The 27,205-nt window shown below is 40.5% G+C and overlaps 1 protein-coding gene across 1 annotated transcript; it reads right to left on the bottom strand.

The window, feature by feature from the left end:
- Positions 1–1,015: 1,015 nt before the first annotated feature.
- On the bottom strand, positions 1,016–25,300 carry slc2a1b (solute carrier family 2 member 1b). Its single transcript, XM_036151499.1, has 10 exons — positions 24,922–25,300; positions 11,441–11,536; positions 5,539–5,699; positions 4,430–4,670; positions 4,179–4,341; positions 3,123–3,310; positions 2,922–3,026; positions 2,202–2,303; positions 1,912–2,115; positions 1,016–1,216 (listed from the first exon to the last, which is right to left on the bottom strand). The coding sequence occupies exons 1-10, from the start codon at positions 24,934–24,936 to the stop codon at positions 1,016–1,018; spliced, it is 1,476 nt and encodes a 491-aa protein (XP_036007392.1). The 5' UTR covers positions 24,937–25,300.
- Positions 25,301–27,205: the final 1,905 nt, after the last annotated feature.

Raw genomic sequence — 27,205 nt, 5'->3', positions numbered from 1 at the left:
TCTTGAGGCTCCACTCAAAACATTTGAGTAGTTAAATGTGAAGCTTCTCAGTCCGGTTCAGGCCAGTCTGACCTGCCAGTGACTGCTGAGGCGGTACGACTGATTCGGCGGGACGCTTAAACCACCCAAGAGGTAAATCTTGGTCTTATGGCAGCTGGTTGAACGGCTAGTGAGGACACGAGGACGATAGATTGGTACATTATACCGGAGGCTTTGGACAGTTTTGGTTCCTTGTCTTACAGTAGTTTCATCAGCTGTAACAACAACTAGAGAAATTGAACGACAGATTTCTTTTTGACAAAAAAAAACAAAACAAAAAAAAAAGACATTTGGGCGGAAACAAAACGACTAGACGTGGAATTAATCCAGGAAAGACATTCAACTGCTTGGGAGCACAGTCTGCATACTCAGTTTCCTCAGTGTAACATATTTTGTAAAGAAATAGCCCCATCTGGTGGAAGGACACAGTGGTGCAACAACAGTGCTGGAGTCAAAAGGGATACAGCGATAATACAGTCTGGTCAATAATAATAGGAATCTTTTTTTGCACAGTGAACTGATATTACAGCTATAGCATTCTTTGAAGAGATAAAACTAAGCGCAATGCATTGTAACGGTGCATGAACACCAGGGCAGGAAAGCAACACAACAGTAAAAACGACAGTAAAAACAGCTGGTAAAAGCTGGTGGAGTGATGCGGACACACCTTTTCCTTCTATTAAAAAAATACTTTGAAAAATAATAATCATCCTCCAGATCTCTCTTGGAGCTCCACGCCGGTCAGGAGACACCTCGGCCTTGGAGTGTTTTTTGTTGTTTTATTGCTTTTGCACAATAAGAGCGAAGCAGCAGAAGACGTTGCTCTGGAGACAATGTCCGAAATGTGGTGACAAGAGTAAAAATTAGTTCTACCAGCAGATCTGTCTACTTCTAACCAAGCAGACCCTCCCGGGCTCGCACTCGGTCTGCAAAAAGAGTTTTGCGTTTTATTTCCGAACGGTTTGCAAATGTTTGCTCAGAGCTGAGAGTCCGCTCCCAGGCTGTTCAGCTCCTCCGGCGAGTGCTTAATTGCTCCTGCAGAGGCCGTCTGGCGGAAGCCGGCAGAAATGTCGTCAAACGTCCGGCCCCTGGTCTCTGGCACTTTGAAGTACGTGAAGATGAAGAAAATGAGCAGCAGAATAGTGAAGATGATAAACACGTAGGGGCCGCAAAGTTTCTGCAAAAACAGGGAGAGAAAAAAACGAAAGTTAATCACAATGAAATGCGTTTTCCTTCCTTCCTTCCTTCCTTTTTCAAGTTTGAAACTCCAGGATTCAGGACACTAAACTACCTGCCATGCTGGTGTATTTGCTGGAAGCTTTGCTAATACCATATGTGAGCAATTTTTATATGTGAAAAATAACTTCAGTCAGAAGACATCCATCACAGCGACACAAACGCACAACTTTTGCTTCGCTTTTAGGACAAAGAAGAAGGGGAAAGTGGCACAATACTACAACACGTATTTCCCCCTCAGGTAAAAAGAAACCATTGAATCACTAGAGACGAAAAGATTATCAAATTGAAAACAAAAAGTCAAATTTGAAATTGTAATGTAACCATGTGACTAGCAGCACTTTTACATTTCATCACTCTGCAATTCTTTACTTTTCTACTTTTCTTTGTTCGTTTCATAAATTCCAACTGCGACACTTTCCTTTAATAGATTATCTAATTATACTCTTTAAGGGGTATATCACATCTCAAAAGACTGATGCTTGTGTGTTATTTTCTATCCGTTTGGTGATGGTGATGTCATAAACCTTTAGATTTGCTCAAATTCAGGTTTTAAAAAGAGCAGCAGCAGTTCATCAACTGGCCACACGAGGCCGAGCTTGAGTACGTTTGTCACCAAACTACTTTTCCACTTACCTCTACATACTGGAAGCTCATCCCCACTATAAAGTTGGCTATCCAGTTGGAGCAGCCGGCTACAGCCATGGCCGACGGCCTGGGTCCCTGTGAGAACAGCTCTGCTACGATGAACCAGGGGATGGGCCCTGGGCCCAACTCAAAGAACGCAACAAAGGCGAATATGGCCACGATGCTCAAATAGGACATCCACTTGAATTGTTCCTACACAAATGCAAGACGAGAAGGAAGATGAAAGACGGCGATGATGCACAGGGCTCATATTCGGTGTTTTTTAAAGGTGAACCTACCAGGAGAGCCAAGGCTATGGTCATCAGGACGGCAGATCCAGCCATGCCCATCAGTCCCAGGAGGTGCAAAGACCTGCGCCCAGCGCGCTCCACAACAAACACCTGAAAAGCAACACAGAGCAGATGAGAAAATACAATTATGCATAAACAATGGCTGGCTAATTTCATCCGGTCGAACTCAAATTTAAGACCGGAATGAAACGAAACTGAGCCCCCAGTGAACAAATCATGTGCCGTTGTTGCCAAATCTCATTAAAACAAGAGCCAATGAGAGAACAGGACAGATGTCCAGCCTTATAGTTTCAATTAACCAATTTCACTTAGAGCAAGAAATTAAGTTAAACCAGCTCTTAGATAGATAGATAGATAGATAGATAGATAGATAGATAGATAGATAGATAGATAGATAGATAGATAGATAGATAGATAGATAGATAGATAGATAGATAGATAGATAGATAGATAGACAGATAGACAGACAGACAGACAGACAGACAGACACTTTTCCTTCTCATAGAAGGCAGTGCAGCTGTATGGAAATGACTAACTCACAAACAAGGAATCATTTCATTCATTACCTGATTATTGGGCGTGCAGCCAGTAATCAGACAGAACTTAGCCTCTAGATTTACAGTTTAGTATTTTAGTTACCGTTTTTGTTTGTTTTAACATATTTAATGTTCCTGCTGTCATAACTGCTGGTATTCATGGCGTACTCACAGAAACGACGGTGAAGGCGGTGTTGACCACACCGGCTCCGATGGTGGCATAGATCGGCTGCGCCACTCCGGCGTTCTCAAAGATCCGCGTGGAGAAATAAAAGACCTAAAAACAGAAAAAGACGCACACAGTTCCCAAGTCAGTGCTTCTGGGACCTTTAATGTGTAAAATACGCATACGTCTACGTGTGTCTGAACTCACAGCGTTGATGCCGGAGAGCTGCTGGGAGAGCTGCAGGATGATGGCGATAATGATGGGCTGGCGATAGAGCGGAGAGCGGAAAAGCTCCAAGATGGTCACTTTTTTCTCCCTCATCATCTGCCGGCTCTCCTCCTTCATCTCCTGCATGTCGTTGCTCACGTCGGTCGTGCCTCGGAGCTTCTTCATGACTGAAACGAGTTAAGAAAAAAAAAATAGTTGGAAATTAAATTTAATTATTCTCTGCACTGTTCAACTCTAAAAACGTTATGCCATCCCTAGAATTTGTAGTACAGAGAACACAATAGGGTAACAAACTACTTCTGCACACTGTTGGTCAGCTGGCTGGAACACTTTTCCTTTAAAGTTGGTTTTACTTAGTCTTTCAAGAGATTTGGCTGTTTGGAAATAACTCAAGATAAATGCTACGTTTCCTCTCCATCATGCCAACTGTATAAAGGAGTTTATGGCCATTTTCCCATCATTATTTTGCACTGCTAACGTTGCTGAACTTTTACAATCCATTTAAATGTAAATGTTCACAACTGAACGTTTACTGCACTTTTGCACCATTATTATTTTGCACTGCCAACACTGAACTTTTCAAATGAATGCCTTTTTGCACTATTAACATGGTGGAACATTCTTCAGCACACTTCTTTTTTTTTTATAAGAAATAAATAAAATAAAAAAAAAAATAAAAAAAATGCTTTTCTCCTGCACTGTTACGTTCTTATCACTGCTACACTCTATATTGTAATGTTATTTTATTTCAGTTGCAATCTCATTACATTGTCGGAAGCTGTATGCAATAAAATTTAGATTTTTACACACTCTGTACATACAAAATGACAAAGTTTGACTAAGTCTGTAATGATCCATATGTTGTATTATTCTGCATTAGAAATCCATGTCGCTGCCTTAAATAAATGAATACAATCATCATATATTTTTTACATAACACTGTGATACTGGGGGATCTTCACTCAAGTTCACCATACCGTACGTAACTAATAAGAACTGAAAACTCTCCGTTAGCGCTTGTTTGTGTGAAGTCACCTGTTTTGGCCTTATTCTCTTCGTTCCTGTTGATGAGCAGGAAGCGGGGGCTCTCGGGGCAAAACGGCAGCACGACGGTCTGTATCACAGCCGGGATGAAGAGAAAGCCCAGCAGGAGCGGCCAGTAGTCGTCGTTGCCCATGATCATCTCCAACCCGAACACCTAAAAACCAGCCAGGACACCGTGAGCCATCTGCAAAAGAACCGCCATCTTCACAGCGGCGCTACAGGAGCGCCTCCTGACCACCGACCTGCGCGATGAGGATGCCCACGACGATGCCCAGCTGGTGCAGCGTGCCCAAGGCGCCTCGCAGGGCCGTCGGGGAGATCTCGCCTACGTACATGGGCACGAAACCGGTGCAGAGGCCCGAGTAGAGGCCGACTATGAAGCGGCCGATGATGAGCATTTCCCAGGAGCTGGCCATCTTTGAGAAACCCATCAGGGCGGCGGAGATGAAGGCTAACACGTTGGCTATCAGCATCGAGTTCCTCCTGTAAAAAAGTCACAGAAGCAAATTTAAGACATTACTCTCCCCTCATGGTAATCAGTACTAGGGCTGAACAATTAATTTCATTTTCAATATAATCGCGATTTAAAAAAACGCAATTTCCAAATAGCAGAGGTCTGCAATTTTTGGCTATGTAACAATCAGGGAATTAGACACGTCCATTAGGTGTTGGTAAAATGTTTGAAGTGGGTTTGCCTCCACATGGAAGGGAAGACAGTTGCAGCAGTGAGATAATCTAATTTTATTACTTGTTTTAGAGTATGTATAATCATACATAGCATTAAGTACAGGTCAATCAGTTTAATACATAGACTTGCTTGTTGGTTGCACTTTATGTTCAACGAGGATTGATGTCCAGATCAACTAAAAGCTGTTCTCTTGAATAATATTCTGATTAATAGAAACATTAAAAGTTCTTGTTTTAAATAGTCCTTGTTTACAAACATCTTTATTTAGAGGCCATTTTTTTTTGTTGCTTGTGGTTAATGCAGAGAAAAGTCAAAATTGCAATTTTGGTTGAAATATATCGTAGGCAGAACGCAATAATTTCTGCTCTGAGTTTAGATGCTGTGGGTCTTTTAGCAACTAATCTGCACAGCGAGGAAACAAGTTGATTTGTTGTTTGTATATGTTTAAAAAGACATGATAAATTAAACTGGGGGAAAAAAAAAAAAAAAATCGCATTAAATCACAATATTAAGAAAAAAAAAAAATCGCAATTAGATTATTTTCCAAAATCGTTCAGCCCTAATCAGCGCATAAAGTTAGGTTTCTGTTCCTACTGCTCTCCGGGTGTCGCTGCTGGGTAATTCTTTTTTTATCCTCCGGGGCATTTTGTGCCGTTAATTTACCTTCCCAAACGGTTGACGAAGAATCCGACGGAGAAGGAGCTGAAGATGCCTCCGACGGAGAACATGGAGACGGCGATGGACCAGATGGCTGTGAGGGAGGCTTCGGGGATGGGCTCGTTGTAGCGCTCGACGTACGTCTCGTTGATGAACTTCTCGATGATCTGGTTAAGAGAAAAGACACGCGGCTCGTTCAGTCGTCCGAACACACGGCTCGCTTAAACGGCCGCACAGCCGGAGCGTCGATTTTAAAAGTGGTATAAGAAAAACACAGCGACAGTTTATGACAGGACACGTTGGTAATGCGATCAACACGCAAGTGTGTGCGAATCAAATCACGTGCTCAGGGTTTTTCCTCCTTCCTAAACCCAAACGCAGATGCTGGCAGAGCGGTGGCCAGCTGAGGGCAGTGCTAACTACTCCATGTAATCTCCAACCCTCTGTATAAACCAGGAAGTTTACCAGTCACCAAAGAGTGTCAGGTTTCTCCTCCCTCCCTCCTACCCACGTCCGCCAACAACCGTGTCACCAAACACGCCCGTGAGCAGCAACACCAGGGTCTGTTCAGGCGCGACGTCCGTCCGGCTCAGAAAGGTCACCGCCGCGCCTCGATCCTAACGTGCCGGAGGCTGAGGAGAGGCGAGGAGGAATAAGAGCAGGGGTGTCAAACTCATTTTGGTTTAGGGGCCGCATTCAGCTTAATCTGATCTCAAGAGGGCCACACGAGTAAACTCATTGCAAGATTAAATAGAACTAATAAATGTGGACTTGTTGTTGATTTTTATATTAAATTAATTTCACTTTTACACAATATATTATGAATAACCTCAGCGTTTTTAAGAAAAGTATGTGCAATTTCAACAATACTTTTACTCAGTTAAACATTTACTTAAGTGCATTATGCATAAGAACTGATCACAGTGATTATACAATGTTGAAAAACATTTATTCACATTTTTTGGAACTTAAAAACATTGTTCTGCATGACAAAATACATCAAACAGATAAAAATTAAGAAATTATTTAAATTTTTCCCACACCTGACCTGAAGCTTAACTTGCTAATTAAAACACAGTGCCCCTCGTGGACAATATAGGAACTGCATATTTTCAATTAAACAAAATACATGTTTTTTTTTCAATAATTGTTTTATCATTTTCTTCCTTTTATCTTGTCCACTTGTGAAAGTCAAATCTGATGAGCTCTTTGTGGCATCTTATTGCCACACTGCCAGACAGGACACTGGCAATGTGCATTATCATTTTTTTATAATGATAATGCATTTAGCCACAGGGCCGGACTAAATTGTTCGGCGGGCCGGATCCGGCCCGCGGGCCGTATGTTTGACACCCCTGAATTAGAGAGTCAGCAGCGTCCTGGAGACGCGCTGCCGGAGAGCGGCTATCGCTTATCGAGGGCTTTCCTTTGGTTGGAGGCACACACGGCGAGACCGCCACCGTGACCGGACACCCCGGGTCATTTTCCCGATCAGCTTACGCTCACGAGACCTCGCTGGGTGATATGACAAGCGCGCCTTCACACGGAGCGCCGGGCCCAACGGCCTTCACCGACCCGGCTCCACTTTACAGCTGGCTCTGTTTAGGAACACCTCATCAACTCTGATAATGGTGGCTCATCCAATCTCCACTGCTTGGTTCATCTAAACCGACAAACATCTTATCAAGAGACAATTCTAAGTTTTTACTTTCCTAAAAAATTAAGTACTTTTGTCTGACTTTTATTGTTTTATAAAAACTTGTTCTGGGTAACTTGGATGCAGGATTGAAAATTATTTCCTATTTACTTTTCAATCTGTTTTTTTTTTTTTTTTTTTTTTTTAAAATCACATATACACTGCAGGTATTAAAAAGAACATAAACATTGAAAATGAACAAAGAACTAGTTAAAGAGACATAACCCTCCAACCGCAGGACGCCCGCAGATGGGGGTTTGTTTTCATTTAGCTCAAAATACCCGTAGAAAACTGGACCTTCTCAGTCCGAATGTCTAAAGTTAGCAAAGACATTCAAGGTAAGAACTGGTTCGTCCTGTTGAGCAACCCTAAATACCTTTTCAAACACATTTAGGCATCAACAGATCATCTTTATTTTTCCTTCACCCTTCAACCACATTTTCACTGAGAAGGTAAATAATTTATTTTAACGTTTATTTGATCAGGGACAGCATGCAGCCATGTCCCGGCCTGGGCTTTTCTAATTATAATGGACAATCAATTACACTATTAGGATATTAACAAAACTGTCTAACCATAAAAAAAATAAAAAAATATTTGTTAGGCATAGTTTTGCTTGTAGTAGTGATGAATAAGAGTCTTTGTGGCGAACAAGAAGAGTCGAGTCATGTTGGGGAGAGCTGAACGCTCAGCTGCTCCAGCTGTCAGGGAGCCGTGCAGACAGGGGCGGGACTTTGTGATGACTGGCAAACCTTCTGGCCAATCACATGCAGACAGCCTGGAACGAGCCTCTAACCAGTGGTTCTGGAGTCCAAAGAGGCTCTTTGGACCTTTCACAGCGGTTCTAAATCACTTTGGCTAAAAATAATAAAGAACTCACTAATGTTTGTCAATATAGACATAATGACATGTGGGTTTTAGCAGTTTTCACTTTTTTCAATGAGATGCAAGACCACTACAGAATGACATTTTTTTTATTTTCAAGTTTAAAACCATGTGCTTTTTTTTTTTTTTTAAAAGCAGATTTTTCCACAAAAATCTATATCATATAGAAGAAAATGCGCCCATTAAATTTTTTTAAATACCTAAAGATGGAAACAAAATGAAGGTTATTTAAACAACAAATTATCTATAGCAGATATTTATTATAAAAATATGTAAGCTGTTATTTTGTATAAGGGTCGTGTGGCATTTGTGGCTCTAAATAAGTTTTATTTAGCCAGACTGAGGGCAAAAATGACTCTAATTTGGCCCTTTAGAACAATTTTGTGTGGGCCCTGACTACCGTTTAAGAATGCTATAAAGCTGGCCCTTCGGTTGGCACTTTTGTAATTTCTTGGGGTGACATTTTCAATATAAAAATGTAAAGTATTAGTCATGTTCTCTTGTATTCTACTTCACATTTCACTGCAAGTAGCAACACAAACATGCAGCGACTTTTACTCAGAAACAGACCAGGGCACACCCATTCACTCATGGGTTTTAAAAGAAAGTTCTCGTTTCTGTTTCTAGGAATTAACTAAAGATTTCTGAGACCAAGACAAAAAAAAAAAATTACCAATACGTCAGTTGCACCTTCGTTTTATTAAAGCTAAACAAGAATCTGACTATTTTGTTTCATTAAAGTATTAAATTTTTAATTTATCGCTAAGCAGGTAAAAAGAATTCACAACAAAAATGTGTGTTTTAAAGTTGTAAATCCCGTCACAAGACGAATATGAAAGCGTTTAAAACTTCTGTTTTTCATTTTCATGGCCGAACCAACGATCACAAAATTCAGAGCTAAACTAAACTGCTCAGGACCCAAAAGAGAAGCGACAAAACTTTTTTGTTTTCGGTTTGTTGCAGTTTTATTCTATACGGGGATATCATAGGATCATAAAAACAATATGCCCGTTCACCAACTTGCAGACCTTGAGAAGTGCCACATTTGTGAGTCTCTCTGTGAATAAAGGTCACAGTTTAAAGCAGCAGCCGACCGAATGATACCAAGCACACGATTAAAGAAAAATGGTGTTGGCTTATGCCGTCAGCCTGTCGCTGGAGCTGCCTGGGGAGGTTGTCAGGTTGTCAAGGTAAACAATGTAAACAATGAAATAATTGCACCCATGGTGGAATTTTAGGCATTTAACAGCACAATTAATCCGAGGAAAAGTGGATGTTTCTCTCATTTCTAACTGAAGCTGAATTAGACACCAAGGAAAACACTTGTTAAAGATTTTTTCTGGCTGAAAAGACATTTAAAAGTTAGGGTTGGGTTCAGAGCTGCACTCGTAAAGTGATGAGAACAGTGGAGCGCGGTCGGATCAAGGTCCTTGAAGGAGTCCGTTTAATCTAGAAGGCGGCACAAGGTCTGCTCCGACAGCAGCGTCACTGCGGCTTTTATCGATAACAGCAACCGGGGATTAAAAAAAAGGTTTTGCCGATAATCTACATTTGGTTTGATTAAGAATTGAGCACAAAGAGCGTTATGTCAGTGTTTTAATAATACTGAGCACATGTTTAACCCAACGAGCACGTGGCGATGCGCTAACCCGAGAATAAAAAAGGAGAGGACAGGTTAACTCTAGGCCCGGTAGTCACGGGAGCGAGGCATCTGGCTCAGCTGACGCCAACATGCGAGGCATTTCACGTCGGAGCCGGGGGGAAAACAGGAAAACGTTTATTGTGCAGAGAAAAAAAACATACGTGACCGCGCTTTAGCTTCAAGATATGTCTGTAAGGTATGTAGGTCCTTTCTGCAAGCAGCACAACAGATGATTTGTTGTGGGGAGTGGTGGCCTAGTGGTTAGAGCACAGAGCTTCAGTCCCAGAGGTTCTGAGTTCAACTCCCACAAACTGCCATTCTGGGTCCCTGAGCAAGACCCTTAACCCCAAATTGCTCCCCACGCGCCGCACAGTGGCAGCCCACTGCTCCCCAAGGGGATGAGTTAAGGTGCAGAAGTGAATTTCTCCACTGTGAGATCAATAAAGTTCAATTATTAATTATAATGATTCCCTCGTACTGTCGATATTCAACCCTTTTTCCCCTCAGTTTCCTGGCATTGAATTATAAATGTTAATTATTGCTCCGTTGATTGCATCAAACAAGGGTTACACGCCACATTTTTAAAGATTCTGCCCCTGAATATTTACTTCAAATACTTTCTATTTGTCTCCCTTGGTTTAACATTAAAACCACTAAGAGCAGATTTTATCTCCCTACCGGACCTGAAGCGCCTCCTCTGAGCTCGTTTTCCCTTTTCCAACAAACATTTCATTTCCCCAGAGGCTGAGAAACGAATGATTTAGGTGAAAGAGGTACTCCGTCAGGTTTCTGCGAAAACTTTGAGTCTTTAAAAGGTCATTTAAAACATTTAGAGTATTTTTTTTTACATTTCAGGCCATTGCTGGAGTCCCCTTCATTGTGTTAAACTTTGGTTATTCTAAGTCCAGAACAACCTCGCAAAGCACACTGCAAAAATGGATCTAAAAATAAGCAAAATGTTCTTAAACATAGTGTTTTTGTCCTTGATTTGAGCAGGTAAATAAGATCTTCTGCCAATGGAATGAGTATTTTGTCCCCTAAATTAAGATAATTAGACATTTAGCACTTGAAAAATAGGAACAATTCATCTCCATCATCTTATTTCAAGTGCAAAAATCTTATTCTGTTGGCATATCATCTTATTTACCTGCTCAAATCAAGAACAGATACACACATTTTAAGAACATTTTTACTTATTTTTAGTTCCGTTTTTGCAGTGCAGACATTTCTGCAACAGCGTTGCGTGTGAGGGTGTTAAAGCTGTTTATCAGGCCGTGAGAAGGTGAGACTGGTGAACCGGCAGCTGTGGAGCCGCAGGGCGTGTTCGGACCAACGCAGAGCCACCAGACAGTAGCGATTTACAGGTGGAGAAGTGTAGACATTCCAGGGGAAATTCGGCTCTTTGGTCTCCTGGTCTGCTAATAAACCCTACATTAGGAACGTTCCTCTGGGGGCATAAAGAGAGTACTTTCATTATATTGCTTTGTTACAGGGATAAAACAGGAGACGGCCTTTTTTGGGGCACAGGAACCTTTGGACCTATGAGGAGCTACGATTACCATATATCTTAACCCAAAGTGTTTCTATTCTGTCCCGATGTCCAGTCGTGCTGATGAGCCCACGGTTTGCTCTCCACCTGGCAGACTTATTAAAAAAAAAAAAACAATGAGCGGTGTCCAACTCACCTTCTGCGGTGCATTGATGACGCCTGTGTTGTATCCAAACTGCAGGGAGCCAATCACAGCAGCCCCAACGCTCATCAACAGCGGGAATGTTATTTGCTGCAAGGAAGAAAGCAAAAAAAAAAAAAAAACAACAAACAGAGGTTTAATGTTCAGCGAGGAGACCGGCTCAACCGGTTCATTTTAACCGGTACCATTTAACGAGCAGACTGAGCAAACATTCATCATTCCAAAAGCACCGCTGACTGCAAATCCTAAAAGGTTTAAACACAGCGGCACTTTACCGGCTCTCTGATATTCTGATACTCTTTTTTTGAAACATTAAAACCTTCAGCTTACAAATGAAACATAGAATTAATAACATCTAAGTGTCCCGGAGTCAATCAATTGCTGCTGCGCTGATACATTTGGCCGTTTGGTAACATGTAGTTAAAAAATACCCACAAAAGTATGTTGAAGATCTCTGCTTAAAAGGCTTTTTTATGCAACCGAGTGAAACTGGACAGCAAGAAAAACTAAAAACAGATCATTTTTGCATAACCATTGACAACTTTTTCATTTCCTGTGTTAAAAAGCAGCTGGATGAGACCGACAGAAACACATCTTTCCTTTTAACTTTCCAGTAATGGACTTTGATGGACTGTGATAACATGCTGGTCATGTTGTATGTTCATTTGTGATTTAAGAAAGGTATCATTCTATGTCTTTTTTTCGGTTTGTTTCAAAGAAGCTGTTCTTTGCAATTATTTAATTCACTGCTAACTTCCAAAAGCGTCATTTTTAAAATCCTGATCTATAACATAAATGTAACGACTGATTGGTTAAAATCGTTTTTTTGTGCTCATATGAGGCACTGGTCTGTATAGCATTTTTAAAATATCATGGTTTAGTGGTTTTCCAACAAAATATTAAATCAAAATCTCCTAAACTTAAAAATAAGCACTTTTTTATCTAAGCAAAGAAAGAATGAGCGCACTCAATTGCTTGTTGTGAAGATAAACTAATCATAAGAGTGGCAGGAAATATTTTCCAAATAGTGGAGTTTGTCTTTATTTTAAAAAAAAGGAGAGAAAATTATATTTGCCTTCTTTTAGCCAGCCGACAAACAGTGTGCAGCAAAGGGTCACTCCAGCATTTTCTCTTGCTTCTCATTAAAAGAAATATAAAGCTCTTATTTTCCCATGTCATCCTGACGCATTGCTTTTAACTTTAAAACCATTTCACCATGAGGCACATCCGATCCCATATTCCGTCCTTCTTGTCGCAGATTCATCTGAGTAAGCCCACCTGATGAAAAAAAAAGGTCCACGATAAACCCACGTCTACTGATGTTATCGTCCATTTTCCTGTGATTAAAGAGCTAATTCTGAGTAGCCCAGCAAAGCCGTGTAGATTAGAAAACATTTCCCTCATACCAAGAAGTAAACAAAGCACTGCGGGGGCATGTGACTGTGTCTTTGCTTTTCTCAGACGAGGAAACGGGCAACCTCAGTGTAACGCTAAACATACAGATGTGGCCACAGCAGCCCAGAGCAAAAACAACTGGCCTCGCTGCAGCTCCACAAAAAAATTAAAAATAAAGCACTTATGGAAATCGAGGTTTCCACAAACGTATTACATTTTCCTGTAGTGTATTGCTCAATTCATCAGGTTTTAAAGAATGCAATGCCATTATCTCTGGCTGAATGGAGCACAGAGTAACACGATCCTGCCGCTCCCCCACCTGTTGCTGCACACTGAAAGTCAGCTGGCTGACAAAAAAGGCCATCGTGTTGCTTAAAAGAAAGACAAATCCAGCTGGTTGAGAATTTTTTTTTTTTTTTTTTACAGTTGTGCAGTAAAACATTTTTAAAGGGGCATCAGCTGTCACTCTTATTAAGGTGACAGGGCTTTAAAGCTGCATATAGCGATCTCCTAGCTGCCCGTCTGTCCAGCAGCGACTGCGGCCTCGCTACCTCATCACATCGCTCCAGCACCAATGGAGCAGCTGATATCTGCCCGTTTTCCTCGCGTTTCTTTATAATAAAGCAGAACAACAACAAAAAAGTATGATATTGTGCAACTAAAAGCACATGAAAACTACTATGAGATTTAATGGGTGTTTATTCTGTGTTTTAGCTCAAGTCTAGGAGTCAAAACTAATCCCATGTGGAGGATTTTTATATGTATAATGTCCTTTATTATTTTAGTGGCAATAATAAGTGTCATAGGAACTGTTGTATATATGTTTTCTATGATATTTTTTAAAGTAATTTTACTGGAAGACATGATACTGTGGGAATCTCCTACCAGCCCATGTGTAGTTTTCAACTGTTTAGTCTTTTATAACTCGCGTTGAGGTTGTCTAGTCTTCACTGTGAATATGTTTAGAAGTTCAGAGCTCTCTTTCTGTGATTTATGCTGGATAGCTTCCTTGTATTTTGGAAACAAGAGATAATCTCATGCCTAGATGTCACTTTAAAGCCCCCTTTTTCCTGAGAAGAAACAACTTACTGCAAAGCGGGAGCCTTAACGAGCTTAGCTAGCTAATGACACCAAAGCATAAACGGGAAAAAAAAAAAAAAGGATAAACACTCAGGTGCTATAAATACTGGCGGTGCTGAAGCTCAAGAGGCAGTTTATTCATTATCACATGCATGTAAGCTATATAAAACAACTTTTGTGACAACGTCTGACTGGAAGTTGCCTTTGAAGTTTGGAAACCGTGACTATTAATGGGCGTTCCGCATTCAGAGATGACCCGAGAGGTTTTATGGGACCCAAACGTTGCCAAGAGATGATTCCTCACACCGTCACAGCAGCAGCAGCGTTCAAGGCCTGATGCTGGTGATGCCAAATTCCTCAGCAGAAAGCTAAATTCATCACTGACAGATGTTTATGCAACCAGCACTCCACTGCAGGGCATAAAGAGCTGTGTTTTTTTTTTTTTTAATCACCAAAAGACGGTTTTCACCGTTATTGCGGCTGTATTAGGGCCAGAGCTGTGAAGAGCTTATCCAGCACATTCTGGCTCTTAGGTAACTTTACACTAGGGACGCACAGATATGAAATAATATCCAGCATTACCACTGCCGGTAAAGCCGATGTCCTATAATTACCAAGACTATATACACATTTATGTATCCTTTCACCACAGTGAAAAAACAACCACACCGCTGACATTGTTTCGCTAAAGCAAAGAAACCTTTGTGCTATGACAACAACACAGAAATAAACATCTGTTGTTAAATATAAGCCCAGTTTTACTTATCAGACCGATACAGATGTTTAAAAAAAAAAAAAAAAAAAAAAAAAAAATCGTCGGATACCAATGTCAGTACCGATATATTGTATTGACACTCTGAAAAAACTGACAAAAAGCTCATATTGAACAAATTGAGGGAAACTATAAAACGTAAATAAAAATGTTTTAACGGTGCTTCAAATGTCTGTTTTTAATTCTTTAAAAAAAATTTAATTAAAAAACAAAAGAAGTAAGGCACACAGAGTGAATGGTTAACGTGAGTCCGTCCCAATTGATCCGATTAACGATCAGCTTTTTCTCCAGCAAAGCTTTAAGCGCTCCACTGAGCTAAAGGAAAAAACCCGACTGTCGGTTTCTCAACAGATTCTGGGAGTAAAGTGGATCCAACAACATTAAGATGTCCTTATTTACAAAGCAATGTCTGCTTTTGTCTCTCCTAAAATCTCCTTCCGTGGCGAATGTCTGCAACCTTCATTAAACTTTTACATAATAAAAACAAGATTAGCCCGAAGAAACCACTCAGTGTTTCAGTAGAAAACAGCCCTGGGAAACAATTTTTAGAAGATTATGTGCACCGTGCTCCTCTGAGACATTATGAAAGCGCCTACTGCTACTTTAAATGTGACTGTAGGTAGTAAGTCTGAGAGCGCTCGTGTGGGGGCCACGGTTTCTCCCCTAGATAGGGTTATGAAAAAGAAAACCTCTATGTGGGTTGTTGGTTTTCTTTTTTCGCTGGCTTTCGCTGCAGGCCTGTTTTCTACAAAAGACTCTTATACGCCCACTCTTACTCTACGGACCAAAAAGGTCTCCTGTTTTTCAGGTCATCAAGTTTGTGACACCGTTTAGGAGCTACATATGAAAGCCCATCAATGAGCGTTTTCAGCCTTCTGGGTTGGGGGTTTAAAGGGGCGAGGAGGTAAAAGAGGAAACCCAAATTCTGATACCGGAGAAACACTCTGAAGAAGAACTGCAGGAGTTTTCAGACAGCGACTCGCTGCTTTTTACTGTCAACAGTGAAATCCTGTTGGTGCCTCTGGGAAAAAAAAGTCAGCTGGAGAGTCTATTTAAATCCCACCTCCCTTTAGGGAATACATGTATTTGTCCACAAAGAATAATTCAAATCCCTTAAATGTGGATGTATGAATTCAGCTGCAAACAGCTTTTAACCATTTGATAACATCCCACCCCCCCGCCCCCCTTTCACAACACATAAACTTAACAGTTAAAGGAATTCTAGTAAAGTGCATAATAAAACACTTTTTAAAGAGAGAAAGTGCTGAAGAAATCCCTTTAGAGACGGAGTTTGACCTGAACTGACTCATCCAGATGATGAGAAATCCTTCTTCGTTTACTCTAAACAGCCAAAATAGGAAAGTAGGTGAGACATTTTATGTTTCCTTGGAACTTATAAACAAGAAGACCATCATACTTTACTTCCTTCCCAGAGAAACAGTCAGGTTACACCCACTACAGCTATTTTACTATTGTAAAGCTTGAACCCCCCGCCCCCCCCTCAGGACCAATCCCTCTCCTTATCCTTCGCCTCTTAACACTCGTGTTTGACCCTGGCATGTTTAATGCAGCAGGAGCGTTCGCGTGTGTTTACATTTCCAGAACAAGCGTTTTTTAGTGACCTTGCCAAGCAGTGACAAGTTCCATTTTGAATAAACTCTCACAGCCCTGCCTGGATCCTGCCATGCAAATGTTTCTGGTTTGCATGCGAAGGCTTAGGCAGAACACTGCTGTGCAATCAGGAGGTTTCTGTCCAGCAAAGAACAAACCCTCCGGTCTACCGGGGCTTGTTAGCTAAACAAGCCCCGGTAAATCCGATGAGCAGAACCAGAAGGGTTCTGAGGCGCCGCCATCAGCCATGGCGATCCTTTTCTGAGTCACGTAGACCCACCGGATCGCGTTCGGTCGGTGCAACAATAAAACTTGAGGGGGAAACGAAGCAGAGCAGCAGCCCAGCCCCAAATTTGGACATGAGCAACCACAACCACTGATATAAACCAACATTTCACTTTCCACCCTTCAGCTTTAGCACGGCGACCTGCAGCAATCAGTAAGCTCGCGCACTGACACTCAGACGTTGCCAAAGGAGGTTCCCCTTTTCATTTTTACTGTGATTCTTTGAGCGGTTATCCTGAGACGCAGGCACGACCAAAGAAGGGAAATGCAGCCCAGGCTGTGAGAAGAAAAGAGCCGAATGACACGGAGGTGACGTCAATTCAAGCTAATTTATTCAAGATGATGGTTTTGCCAAAAGGGGGGGGGGGGGGTGGGCTGTCAACAGGAAACCCACAGATGTTTTGAAGGACCTAAAAACTTCACTTTATGTGAATGTAAAAAAAGAAAAATATGTGTATTTGAGCTCCATTTAGGTCATCAAGTAAAGTTTACCCAACAACGTCAGCACTTTCTGGCTATTTCTCTAAAAAGTAACAACAAAACCAAAAGAACAGCATCTCAATTGAGGAAGTATAAAGAAAATAGAACGTAGAATGCCTTCTCAGAAGGGGCAATGAGTTCAAGTCTGATGCAATAGCAGGAAGAAGGATACAACCAACATCTCACCACCATTTTCCCCACACACACACACGTGTTACCCTCTGCAATTTTCCATCTTGCTTTTAATTTACCTGTTATGTCCTTCATGTGCTTTATTTCAGAAAAAAATAAACTATCATTTTGTGCAAGCAGTACAGCCGTTTGATGCATCAAAGGGAAACAAATAAATACTTTGGCCCACTTCCAAACGAGAAACTTTAAAAACGACAGCAAACATAAAGTAGGTCACTCCAAAAGAATGAGTTTGGAGTAGGCTGGTATTTTGAAATGCAAAAAAAATCTAAATCAGTCATGAATGATGAGAAGTAGGTTAAACTATACAGCTCACCATTTCACCTACAAACATAAATAACTACAAATTTACTGTCTGGTCCAAGAAATGTCAAGCACTTTCCAAAACATCCTTGAGGATGTCCTAAAACTTGTCCAAAGCCACAAATAATATTCACTTAAGGATCTACAAATTTTCCTTTAAGAATTTGGATTATAAAATTTTACAGTTAAAAAAAAAAAGTAACCACTTCATTGACGACTAATTATTCATTATAAGGGGAGCTCTGGAAGTGACAGATTTCCTGTCTGTATGTGACTCGTCTTAGTCATTCATGGGCATTTCCCTCAGATACTGAGGAAAAGAATAAAGCTTAAATAAAAAAAAAAAAAACAGAAGTTGGCTGAAATGCAACCCGTTTCTGTTCCTTTCTTGCCAGTCCACTCCAGATTGGCAGCTCTGGCGAAACTGCAACCAGCATTTCTCTCAGCACGTCGCCTCTTCGGTCTCAGCTTACACAGCTCTGCCCGCCTCCTACAGCCTCTACCCATTGACGCCACATCCTGCTTCCCAACGGTGCACTTTTAGCTTTTCCATTGGCCCACAGAAAATAAAGACATATTTATGCCTAAAAAAGTGCAGCTCGAGGGCCACTTGTGCCCTTGGAAGGATTTTGTGTGGCCCCCCAAGAGCAATTCACGAACACTGAAAATGTAAACTGCCACCAAAGGCAATGTTTGCTTGTTGATACTTCTGCACATTTTAAGGTGATTTAAAATCATCTCAACATGTAAAATGTTAGGTCCAACTCTAATCTTAATAATTTACAAGCCATTATTGTTTTGCTTTCATTTGAAATTAGTAGTAAATGGGACAGAACAGATCCAGTCACTTTTACTTAATAATGAAAAATAAAACTGTCACTGGGTGCAACTCATTGAATTTCTTGTAGTTGAGAAAAAAAGTTTACCTGGTAACAAAATATAAGTCATTCTACTACAAAATTTAGGGAACTATATGCCTTCTTGTCCAACATGGCCAACACGCTAGGCCCTTGTTATGTTTTGGATCTCCAGTGATTTAGAGATCCACTAGCTAAAAAACACTTTGAAAACACTTTGACCTATTTTGTTTTATTCATTAAAATATACTATGTTTATTCCTGAAAACATTAAAACAACAAAAGCAACAAAAAAAAAAAAACCCTGAATCAATTTGTTTGCATTTAAAAGAATAAAATTCAATGCTCAGAAGTATTTTCAACTTGGCAATTTGGGCCCACATGTCAAACGTTTTTTGACACCACTGGTCTAAACATTCAAATAATTATTTCTTGCAGCATTATATGCCTCTCTTCCAGAAAGGCGGTATCATGAGATATCTGCACAAAATTAGATTTTGCATGCAGCCCCAGCTAAATTATCCACCTTGGTTGCTTGTAAACATCTGTATGCTGACGACACTGTGGTTTACTGCTTAGGTGTCTCCAGTCTGCTTTTAAACTTTATTCAATCTGACTTGCTTCGTCTGAGACTAGGCCTAGCTGCTGATAAGACAAAGGTAGTACTGTTTGCTAAAAAACAAAAAAACAAAAAGTCCCACAAACTCTCCTTTTCATAGAAATGACAGGCACACCAACCGAGCTTGTTGAGACTTGCAAGTACCTTGGCATAGGAATTGATAGTACGCTTTAATCTTAGTCACATACTGAACATGTAGAGAGGCTGAAGGTCAAACTAGTTTTTTTTTTTCTTCAGAAATAGATGCTGCTTTTCTTTCAGTGCAAGGAAGCATCTTGTCTGAATGACCCAACTGCCTCTTTTACATTACTGTGATGTTGTTTACATTAATTCAACTGGCACCTCTCTGCATTAAGATGGATGCCAGCTATCAATTACGTTTCAAAACAGGATATAAACCTGTCACTTGTCATTTTCTTGCCCTTTTTCCAACCTTTTTAATCCACCTACATGTCACTTAGACATTCGAGGCACAGACTCTGGACTTTTTCTCCTTCAGCGCTTGTTTTTAACTCATATTTCATTAGCTTATTTTTAATTTGAGTCGAATGTTTTAATTATTTCTTTTATGTCTTTGTACCTCTTGTTCTCGTTCTTTTGTTTAATCAAAACCAGAGATGGGTCTTGTAAATGAGATCTCAATGAAACTGCCGGTATAAATAAAAAGGTTAAATAATAACTGGGGGGATAAAAAAATAGAAATAAAAAACTTAAATTGTTGCCACAGCTGAGACCAGGAAGCAGCTTCCATGTTGGTCGTGTGAAAACCTATCCCGCTGGTCTCGAGCAGAACATCAGATTACCTGCACAGTATGTACGCTATACACTGCCAATACTACTGCAATGAGCTTCGGAGCCTTATCTACCGGTGCCAGTGGCACTTCAACCAGGCACAGATAAAAATGTATTTATAGTCGTGCTCCGCACCCAGGAATGTGTTGGCTGATTTCAATTCTGACACTAGGGACAGCGCAGTCATAATTCATGTGAAAGTCATGGGTGTGCATATTTGCGATGATTAGGGATGGGTGTGTAACTTATGTATGGCAGCATTAAAAACAAAAATAAAAAAATAAAAAAATACATATTATAAATAATAGAAAAAGAAAATCAACAATTATTCCTACTGTAGCAAATACAATGTCACACACTAATCATTAACCTCATAATGATCCATCCAGTATATTTCTGTTTTTATGTAGACAGACATAAGCAGATATTTAGAATAAAAAAAAAAAACAGCTAAATTTAGTAGTAGTTATTTTTAAGTTAACTTTCTTCCTCAACTCTTCCTACTTTCTTCCTACTCAGAATATTATACTTTCTTAATAAACACCATGAGTCAAAGCTCCTACACAACATTCATTTCAATTCCACTTGTTTACAGACTCCAATTTATTTATGTCTATCAGTGTTTAAAACATTCTGGACCTTTTATGCTTTTAACATTTATGCTTCAAGTTGGTGTAATTGTGGTCTGTTATGATCCACTACAACAAGAGGCTGTAAAGGGTTAATTACCAGGGCTGATTAATTGCTCATGTTGGGAAGGACACTCGGATTAAATTTCAGACCATAACTGGTTAAAACTTGGTACACCTTAATAATGCTAACCAGTCAATGCCCAGTACAGATTCTCAGCGGCTGAGGATCGGTCTTGTTTTTTTCCCCCATGTGTTTTTTCTCCAAAAGGCAGGTCTTCAAACACTTCCTGGGGCTTTGCCGCTTTTAAAGTCCATAAGAGAACATGTTTACGGATGACCCACCTAGTGTTCGTGTGTTTGGTTAGAGAAACCGGGGTCGTATGTGGATAGTTTGTTCACCTGGACATCATGTTAAGCAACATGGCCACCCTCATCAAGAAAAACATGGTCGCGGATCCACCTAGAGCAGGGCTTTCCGGGCTCTGTTTACCGACTCTCACTCATACAGCAACACATGTGGGCTTTGCTGTCCCCAAAATACCATCCTATATCCTTTCCCTGCAGGTGGACAGCTTTTATCTCTCCATCCCCCAAAAAGACTCCACAGCACATAACAATGGAAGACTAGATGTTAAATACAGCATGTCTAACTCCATAACGGCTTCTGTTTAACCCCCAAGGACACTAATAAAATACCTTAAACATGCAATCCTGCTTCACTCTGCATCGCAGTCGAGCAACGTTAAATCCTCTTTCCACGACTTTGGCAGTGAAGCCTCATTGGGCCTCATTACAACAAGGATAACAGTCACATTAGCAGACCTACTGACGGGAAGAAGTCGTGCAGATGAAAGGAAATCTGCCAGCGTGTTTTATGGGACGTAGGAGTTGGCAGAGGGTGCGACAGGCCGAGGAGGATGGAAAAGACTTCAGCCGCGGTAAGTACAGATGTACCGTGTGGCATTAGCACTCCCAATCAAAATACCTGCTCCGTCAGGGCTGGCAGGGTTTTAATAGGTGTCCGGTTTCAAACAGAGCAGAGCGGCCAAAGTGCTCGGCCCCAGTAAACAATCCTGATCTGGTCTGAGAGACAGCGGGGAGGTTGTAGTCCCAAAAACATGGCTGAAAACGCAGCGTTAGGAGGGAAATTTGTACAAATTAGACAAAAAAACTTCCCAAATCCATTGAAGCTAACAGTGGTAGCAAAGTTTTGTACAAGCACTTTCCATAAATAGTGTCCAGCTACCCTACTTGTCCGTCAGGCATCGACAAAGGCACACCTTCCACCTACCTCATGTTAATGGATGATATCTGACAATAGCCAATGATGTGTTGCTTGTCTTTTTTTACTCTTATTGCGTGTCCATTTTTTTTACACATTATTGTACATTTGATACCTCTTTTATACCCCAGTCTGTTCTCCGTTTTTGTTTATCCATTGTCGCCATTTGTATTATTGTCTGTTACTTATTTAACTGAACAAGTATAAAAAAAAAAAAACAACCAAAGGCACTCCTTGCTGGGACAATAGTTGCCAATAGAGACAATGCAGCCAAAGCAAATGAATAAGCTCCCCGGAGGCCAAACTGAGACTGGTGCTACTGTAATCTGCTGTCTACAACTCATTCAATGGCAAATAGTACAAGCCTGATCACAAGATGCCGATTATCCAGCACTCGACCGCGTACACAAACGGCTCAGCAGGACCTCTGACAGGGTTCCTACAGCATAAGGCAAGTTAAATTCAAGACTTTTTAATGCCACTTGAAATAAAAAGTTAAGACCAAATTCACGATAAACAAGAAAAACCTGGATGCGACAACTTCACCCAAATGTTTATTTTAACATAAACCATTACTTTCTGGCCCAGTAGACATGTTTAACATTTTGAAAAACATTTCATATAGGAAGAAAACTAAAAAACACAAATTACAGATATATTTTTAACAACTACTGAACTCAATTCTCAAACGTTGTTTTGTTCCCTACTAAAATAAACTATGTTGGTATCTGGTAACAAATTTAAGACCTAAGAAAGACTGATTTAAGACATTTTAATGCCAATTAAGGCCTTAGTTTTAGGTTACAGAATCCAATGCCTTTTAAGACTTTTTAAGGATCCCCGGGAACCCTGTCTGAAAGCAACAGCGGACGGAGAGGGAACTCAAAGGCTTTAAACACACCAAAAAAAAAGGGGGGGGGGGGGGGGGATTAAAGGATCCGCTCTGTAAAGTGGAAACACAAAGACCGTCTCTGACCCGCCCCCCTGCAGCTGTAAGGCCATGACGGCTCGACGAGAGAAAGGCAAGGCCGACCAGGGAAACACTGATGAGAGAGAAAGAGGAGGGGCGGTCCTGCGGTGCGACCTGCGGCCCAACGATGTCGCAGCAGAACGGAGCCAGCATTATCAGGCCACAGATAAGTCACATTCACTTCCAGAACACCAAGGATCATCATCTAGAACTCTAGACTCGATGAGACCTACACACCAGGCAGCCACAGACCAGAACCTTTAACTGACACCCTGACACCGTATCAGGAGGACTGACACGGTGTCACCGGCGTTGATAAATTGGTCACGAAGCTCAATGGCAAAAAACGTGCTGGGTCCAGATTCTCAGATGGAACGAAAACATCCACCGCTGAAGGGTATCATTGAGAAAGTAGATTGCCTTCAAAGTTTCGGTACTAGACTCAAAAGGACTAAATATTTTCATCTTTTTCATTTGATGACGTTGATAGAATTAAGAGCAAAATCATTAAAAAAGGTCCATATTATTATATTCAAACCAAGTTGATTAGTTGTCACCATCTGAAATATATATCTTCATTGGAACATTGAAACTTTTTAGTATTTTCATAACATTGTCCATAAGTAACTAAAGACGTTTTGTTGGGTGCGTGCTCCGATGGCGCAGAGGTAGAAAACGCAACATATATAGGGAGGTCTTAGTCCTCGATGGGGCTGACCCAGGTTTGATTCCTGTCTAAGGTCCTTTACTGCATGTTTTCCCCCCTCTCTGTCAGCCTACTCTGAAAAAATGAGTCTCAAGTGCCAGAAATAGAATTAAAAAAAAGTGTTTGGTTGACCCATACTTCGGCTGTTTACTCTCACTGAGATGCAAGTTCTCATTTACAAGAGATGTTTATCTCGAGCAGAACATCAGATTAACTGTTACGAATTGTGCTTGAATCCTTGGCGTATTTCAACCTTTTGTAAAAGAAGACACTTTACATTTTTGCATTGTACTCCACCATTTGGGAGGCTTAATTTCACATTATACACTGAACGTGATCAGTTACCTTACCATTAAAGACAAAGGTATAAACCTGATGAGTTGTCTAATTGGTGCAGGGCTGGACGATAATTCAATAACAATATATAAAATCGATCAATAGACGTATATATCGATGATAGGAAAAAAAACGGTCAATAAAAAGCTCAACAGAGTAACAGTTTTCCTTCCTTTTGCATCCTAGTCATGAATTTTACAGTCATTACATCCTCTCAACCAATCACAAACACCCAGTAACAAAGCTCTGTCCCCTTAAAAGAGTTCAGAGAGCATATGTTCTTTTTGTCTTCTTTTAAAAACTTGCAGTTTTGGTAAAAAGTTGGTTGAATAAAGCGTTGAGTTTGAATTCAGTGTTTGTGTGTTCTGTATCTAAAAAGTAGGTTGCTAAGCAACAGCGTAAAATGGCCAGAGCTGCACTTAAAATAGATGTTTTGAATTTGTTGATAATTGTCGATATCGATCAATATGATTTCTATTTTATCCATGAATTATTGTTTTTTCCAGCCCTAACTTGGTGATTTGGACTGTTTTGCTTCTAGGATGTTTTTAAACGTTTTATTTTCATAGCTTAATGAAGTTAAATAATATTGAACACCTCTAAATACTAATACCAAATACATAACAGGCATCACTACGTCTTACTTAGAAACCATTATATAAGATTCCTGGAATTTCTAAACAGCCGGTGACAAACTTTAGTCACGTAACCCCCTTACAGGAACAGACCACCTCCTTCTGAATCGAGACCCTCACTCAGTGTGACGTCATGACGCACAGCACAGAAACGACACCCGAAAACGTAATAAAACTTCCCGCAATTGTAACCCATTTTTGAACGCGACGGACGTGTAACGTGATGAGAGTCGCGTTTTGGAGACGATGCGCTTGTAAAACAAAACAAAAAAATAAATAAATAAATAAATAAAAGGAGTCAACAGCCACAAAAAGTTTTGGTTAAAATGACCGAAACAATTAACAGCCCGTTTTGTAACGAGCAGACAGACAGGAGAATGCGTATATATCGGCTGTGTCATGGCGTCCAACGGGTTAAAAGGCGTAACTCGCTGAGCTGAGCTGGAGACGCACGCAGTGTCATTAAAAGCGCCGGCAACCTAACAAGTTGAACAGGACCGAGGGCTTGGCGTTGTTTGGTTTTATTACCTTCCCCGGGTCCATGGCGGCGATGGGAGGGGAGTGCTTCTCTTTGTCTGCCGGTGTGTCGTTACCGTTGATGGACAGCCTTCCCGTGGGTCTCCTGGTTGGCTCCGTTTAGAAAACGTTCATCTTTAACTCGTTTCAAGCTCCTCTAAAAAAAAAAAAAAAAAAGCCTTTAAACCGGGGAGTTTTCTAGTTTGAAGCTGTCTCTGTCTCTCTCTTTTAACTCTTCAGCCCTCCGTCGCTTCAGCTTTGACCTTCCTTCAGTTTCAGCTCAAGGTCGGCTTCGTGGATGGGTAAAATCTCCCGGCTGGAGCAGCTTTCCACGGCTTCTACTTTATGGAAACACGCACGCAGACATGAGCCGAACCACGTTAATATGCGAATGGTTTTGGTGGGTGGTGCGAAGAAAATGAAGGTCCTCCTACTCCTACATGCGCAAGTCCTGCCCCTTTTTTTCCAGACCGACTTGCCTTGTTTTTGCACTCGATCGTGTGCATTTTAATCAAAAATAAAAATAGATTAGAAGCACGGCCCTTTATTTGTCATACAGAGGGGAAAGTTGTAGGCTACAAGTGAGAGGAAAATGCAAGCATGCAGGTAAATTGCTTATAAAAATAAGAGATGCAATAGAGGCAAAGTTACACTTGCAGTACACTTTAAGTACAAAGAATAGTGTAGTATATACAGAATAGTATGCAATAAGTTAAAGTAGGGGGATTTAAAGAAAAATTAAAGTGTGTATGTTTATTAATGCATTAAAAAACAACAGGCTGTTTAGCAAAAATGAAGAGGCAAAATCAGCAGGGATGTAAACACATATTGAGTTTGAATGGGGGGGTTGATGGTTATAGACAGGTGCAGGGAGGAAGGATCTTTGATGCCGCCCCTTTGTGCGTCTAGGATGCAGCCGGCTGTCACTGCAGGAGCTTCAGCCTCTGCAACAGCTTCATGGCTGTCATCGAACGTTAATTTTAATTCATTCAAACTCACATGCTGTATAGATTCAATACACACAGTGTGTTTGTTTCTGTTAACTTTGATGTTGGACGCTTATAGCTGATTTAAAAAAAAAAAAAACAGTTTATCGGAAAATTGTATTTTTTTTCACAAGACCAATTCAAAATTAATTTAATGCAAAAATGTTATGTCAGGAACTTCACAGTCATTGGGAAACTGACAGTTGTCCATGTTGGCAGTCATTGACAGCCCCCACAAGGCGGGTGAGCCACAAAAGATCATAGCGATATATACTGGATTTTTTTAAGAGTGCCATATACAAGCATAATGGACAGTTTTGTAGAAGGAAAAACTGTGGTAAAGAAAGATCTACAACAAACATGCGGCCTTAAGAGAATTATGATGCAAAGCCCATTCAAGAGTTTGGGGGATAACCAAAATGCGTGAAACAGCGCATCAGTAGTTACCATGCAAAGACATATCTACAACATGGGTTACATCTGTAAAAATCCTGTTAAGCCAATCCAGAATCAGAGTTGCCAGAAGTATGTTAAATTGGTGTACAAACCTAATTTTATCTCCAAACTGTTTGTCACATAGGCCAAAAGTTGTACTCAAGGGCCAAAAATATTTAATAAAAAATTATATCATATGTTTGCATCATTTAATGAAAGGCATGTATTTTGCAACTTTTTTTGGGCTTGATTGAAAGTGTGTATTTGTGAGTCTATTCTCTCTTTGCAAACATTTGCTGTATTTGGCCAATTTTAATAGTTTAATGGAACCAAATTTGGGCTTGATGTCATTAACGGATCCTGGTTATGACTTAAGGACTAAACGGACAGTCCCATAAGTTACCATAAGCACTTGTTCACTGTGTCATTTTTTAAACGATTAAAAAAAACACAGCATTTGAATTTTGAAAAGCCCATAATGAAGCAAAGATCAGAACTATTAAATTACTCATAATAAGCACTGACTTAGTGTCTATTATCTCCACGTCGCAGTTTATTGTTCATATGTAGTACCAAATTTACTTCGGGTATCTCTAAAGGCAGCCCAAGTGTCACCAGTGATACTTGTACTATAGTTTAAGAACAGATAAGTAACTGATAACAATAAATTAGTCCATTATGTTTACTAAGCTGTTAAGAGTCACCTAAATGCCAATGTTTAAGAAGTTTTGCTATTTGTTGTGGAGAGTCTAAATACTTTCTTATCATTTGATCCAAAATAAATCAGATGCACCCGGAAAAAAACAACTTAAAAGTTGAAATTTAATTTACAGTTTCCGATTCTGCCACCCAGTAAAATGCAGAAGTGAACGGTA

This window comes from Fundulus heteroclitus, chromosome 20, assembly GCF_011125445.2.
Source record: "Fundulus heteroclitus isolate FHET01 chromosome 20, MU-UCD_Fhet_4.1, whole genome shotgun sequence".
Lineage (NCBI taxonomy): Eukaryota > Metazoa > Chordata > Actinopteri > Cyprinodontiformes > Fundulidae > Fundulus > Fundulus heteroclitus.
Note: the sequence above shows the minus strand (reverse complement) of the source record. Positions and strands in the feature narration are given on the sequence as shown.

What these genes read in the sequence shown, in the direction of transcription:
- slc2a1b (XM_036151499.1), bottom strand. An exon ending in AGAGAATAAGGCCAAAACAG is followed by an intron (nt 3,311 to 4,178) that starts GTGACTTCACAC and finishes AACTCGTTTCAG; the next exon opens with TCATGAAGAAGCTCCGAGGC. An exon ending in AGCTCTCCGGCATCAACGCT is followed by an intron (nt 3,027 to 3,122) that starts GTGAGTTCAGAC and finishes TTCTGTTTTTAG; the next exon opens with GTCTTTTATTTCTCCACGCG.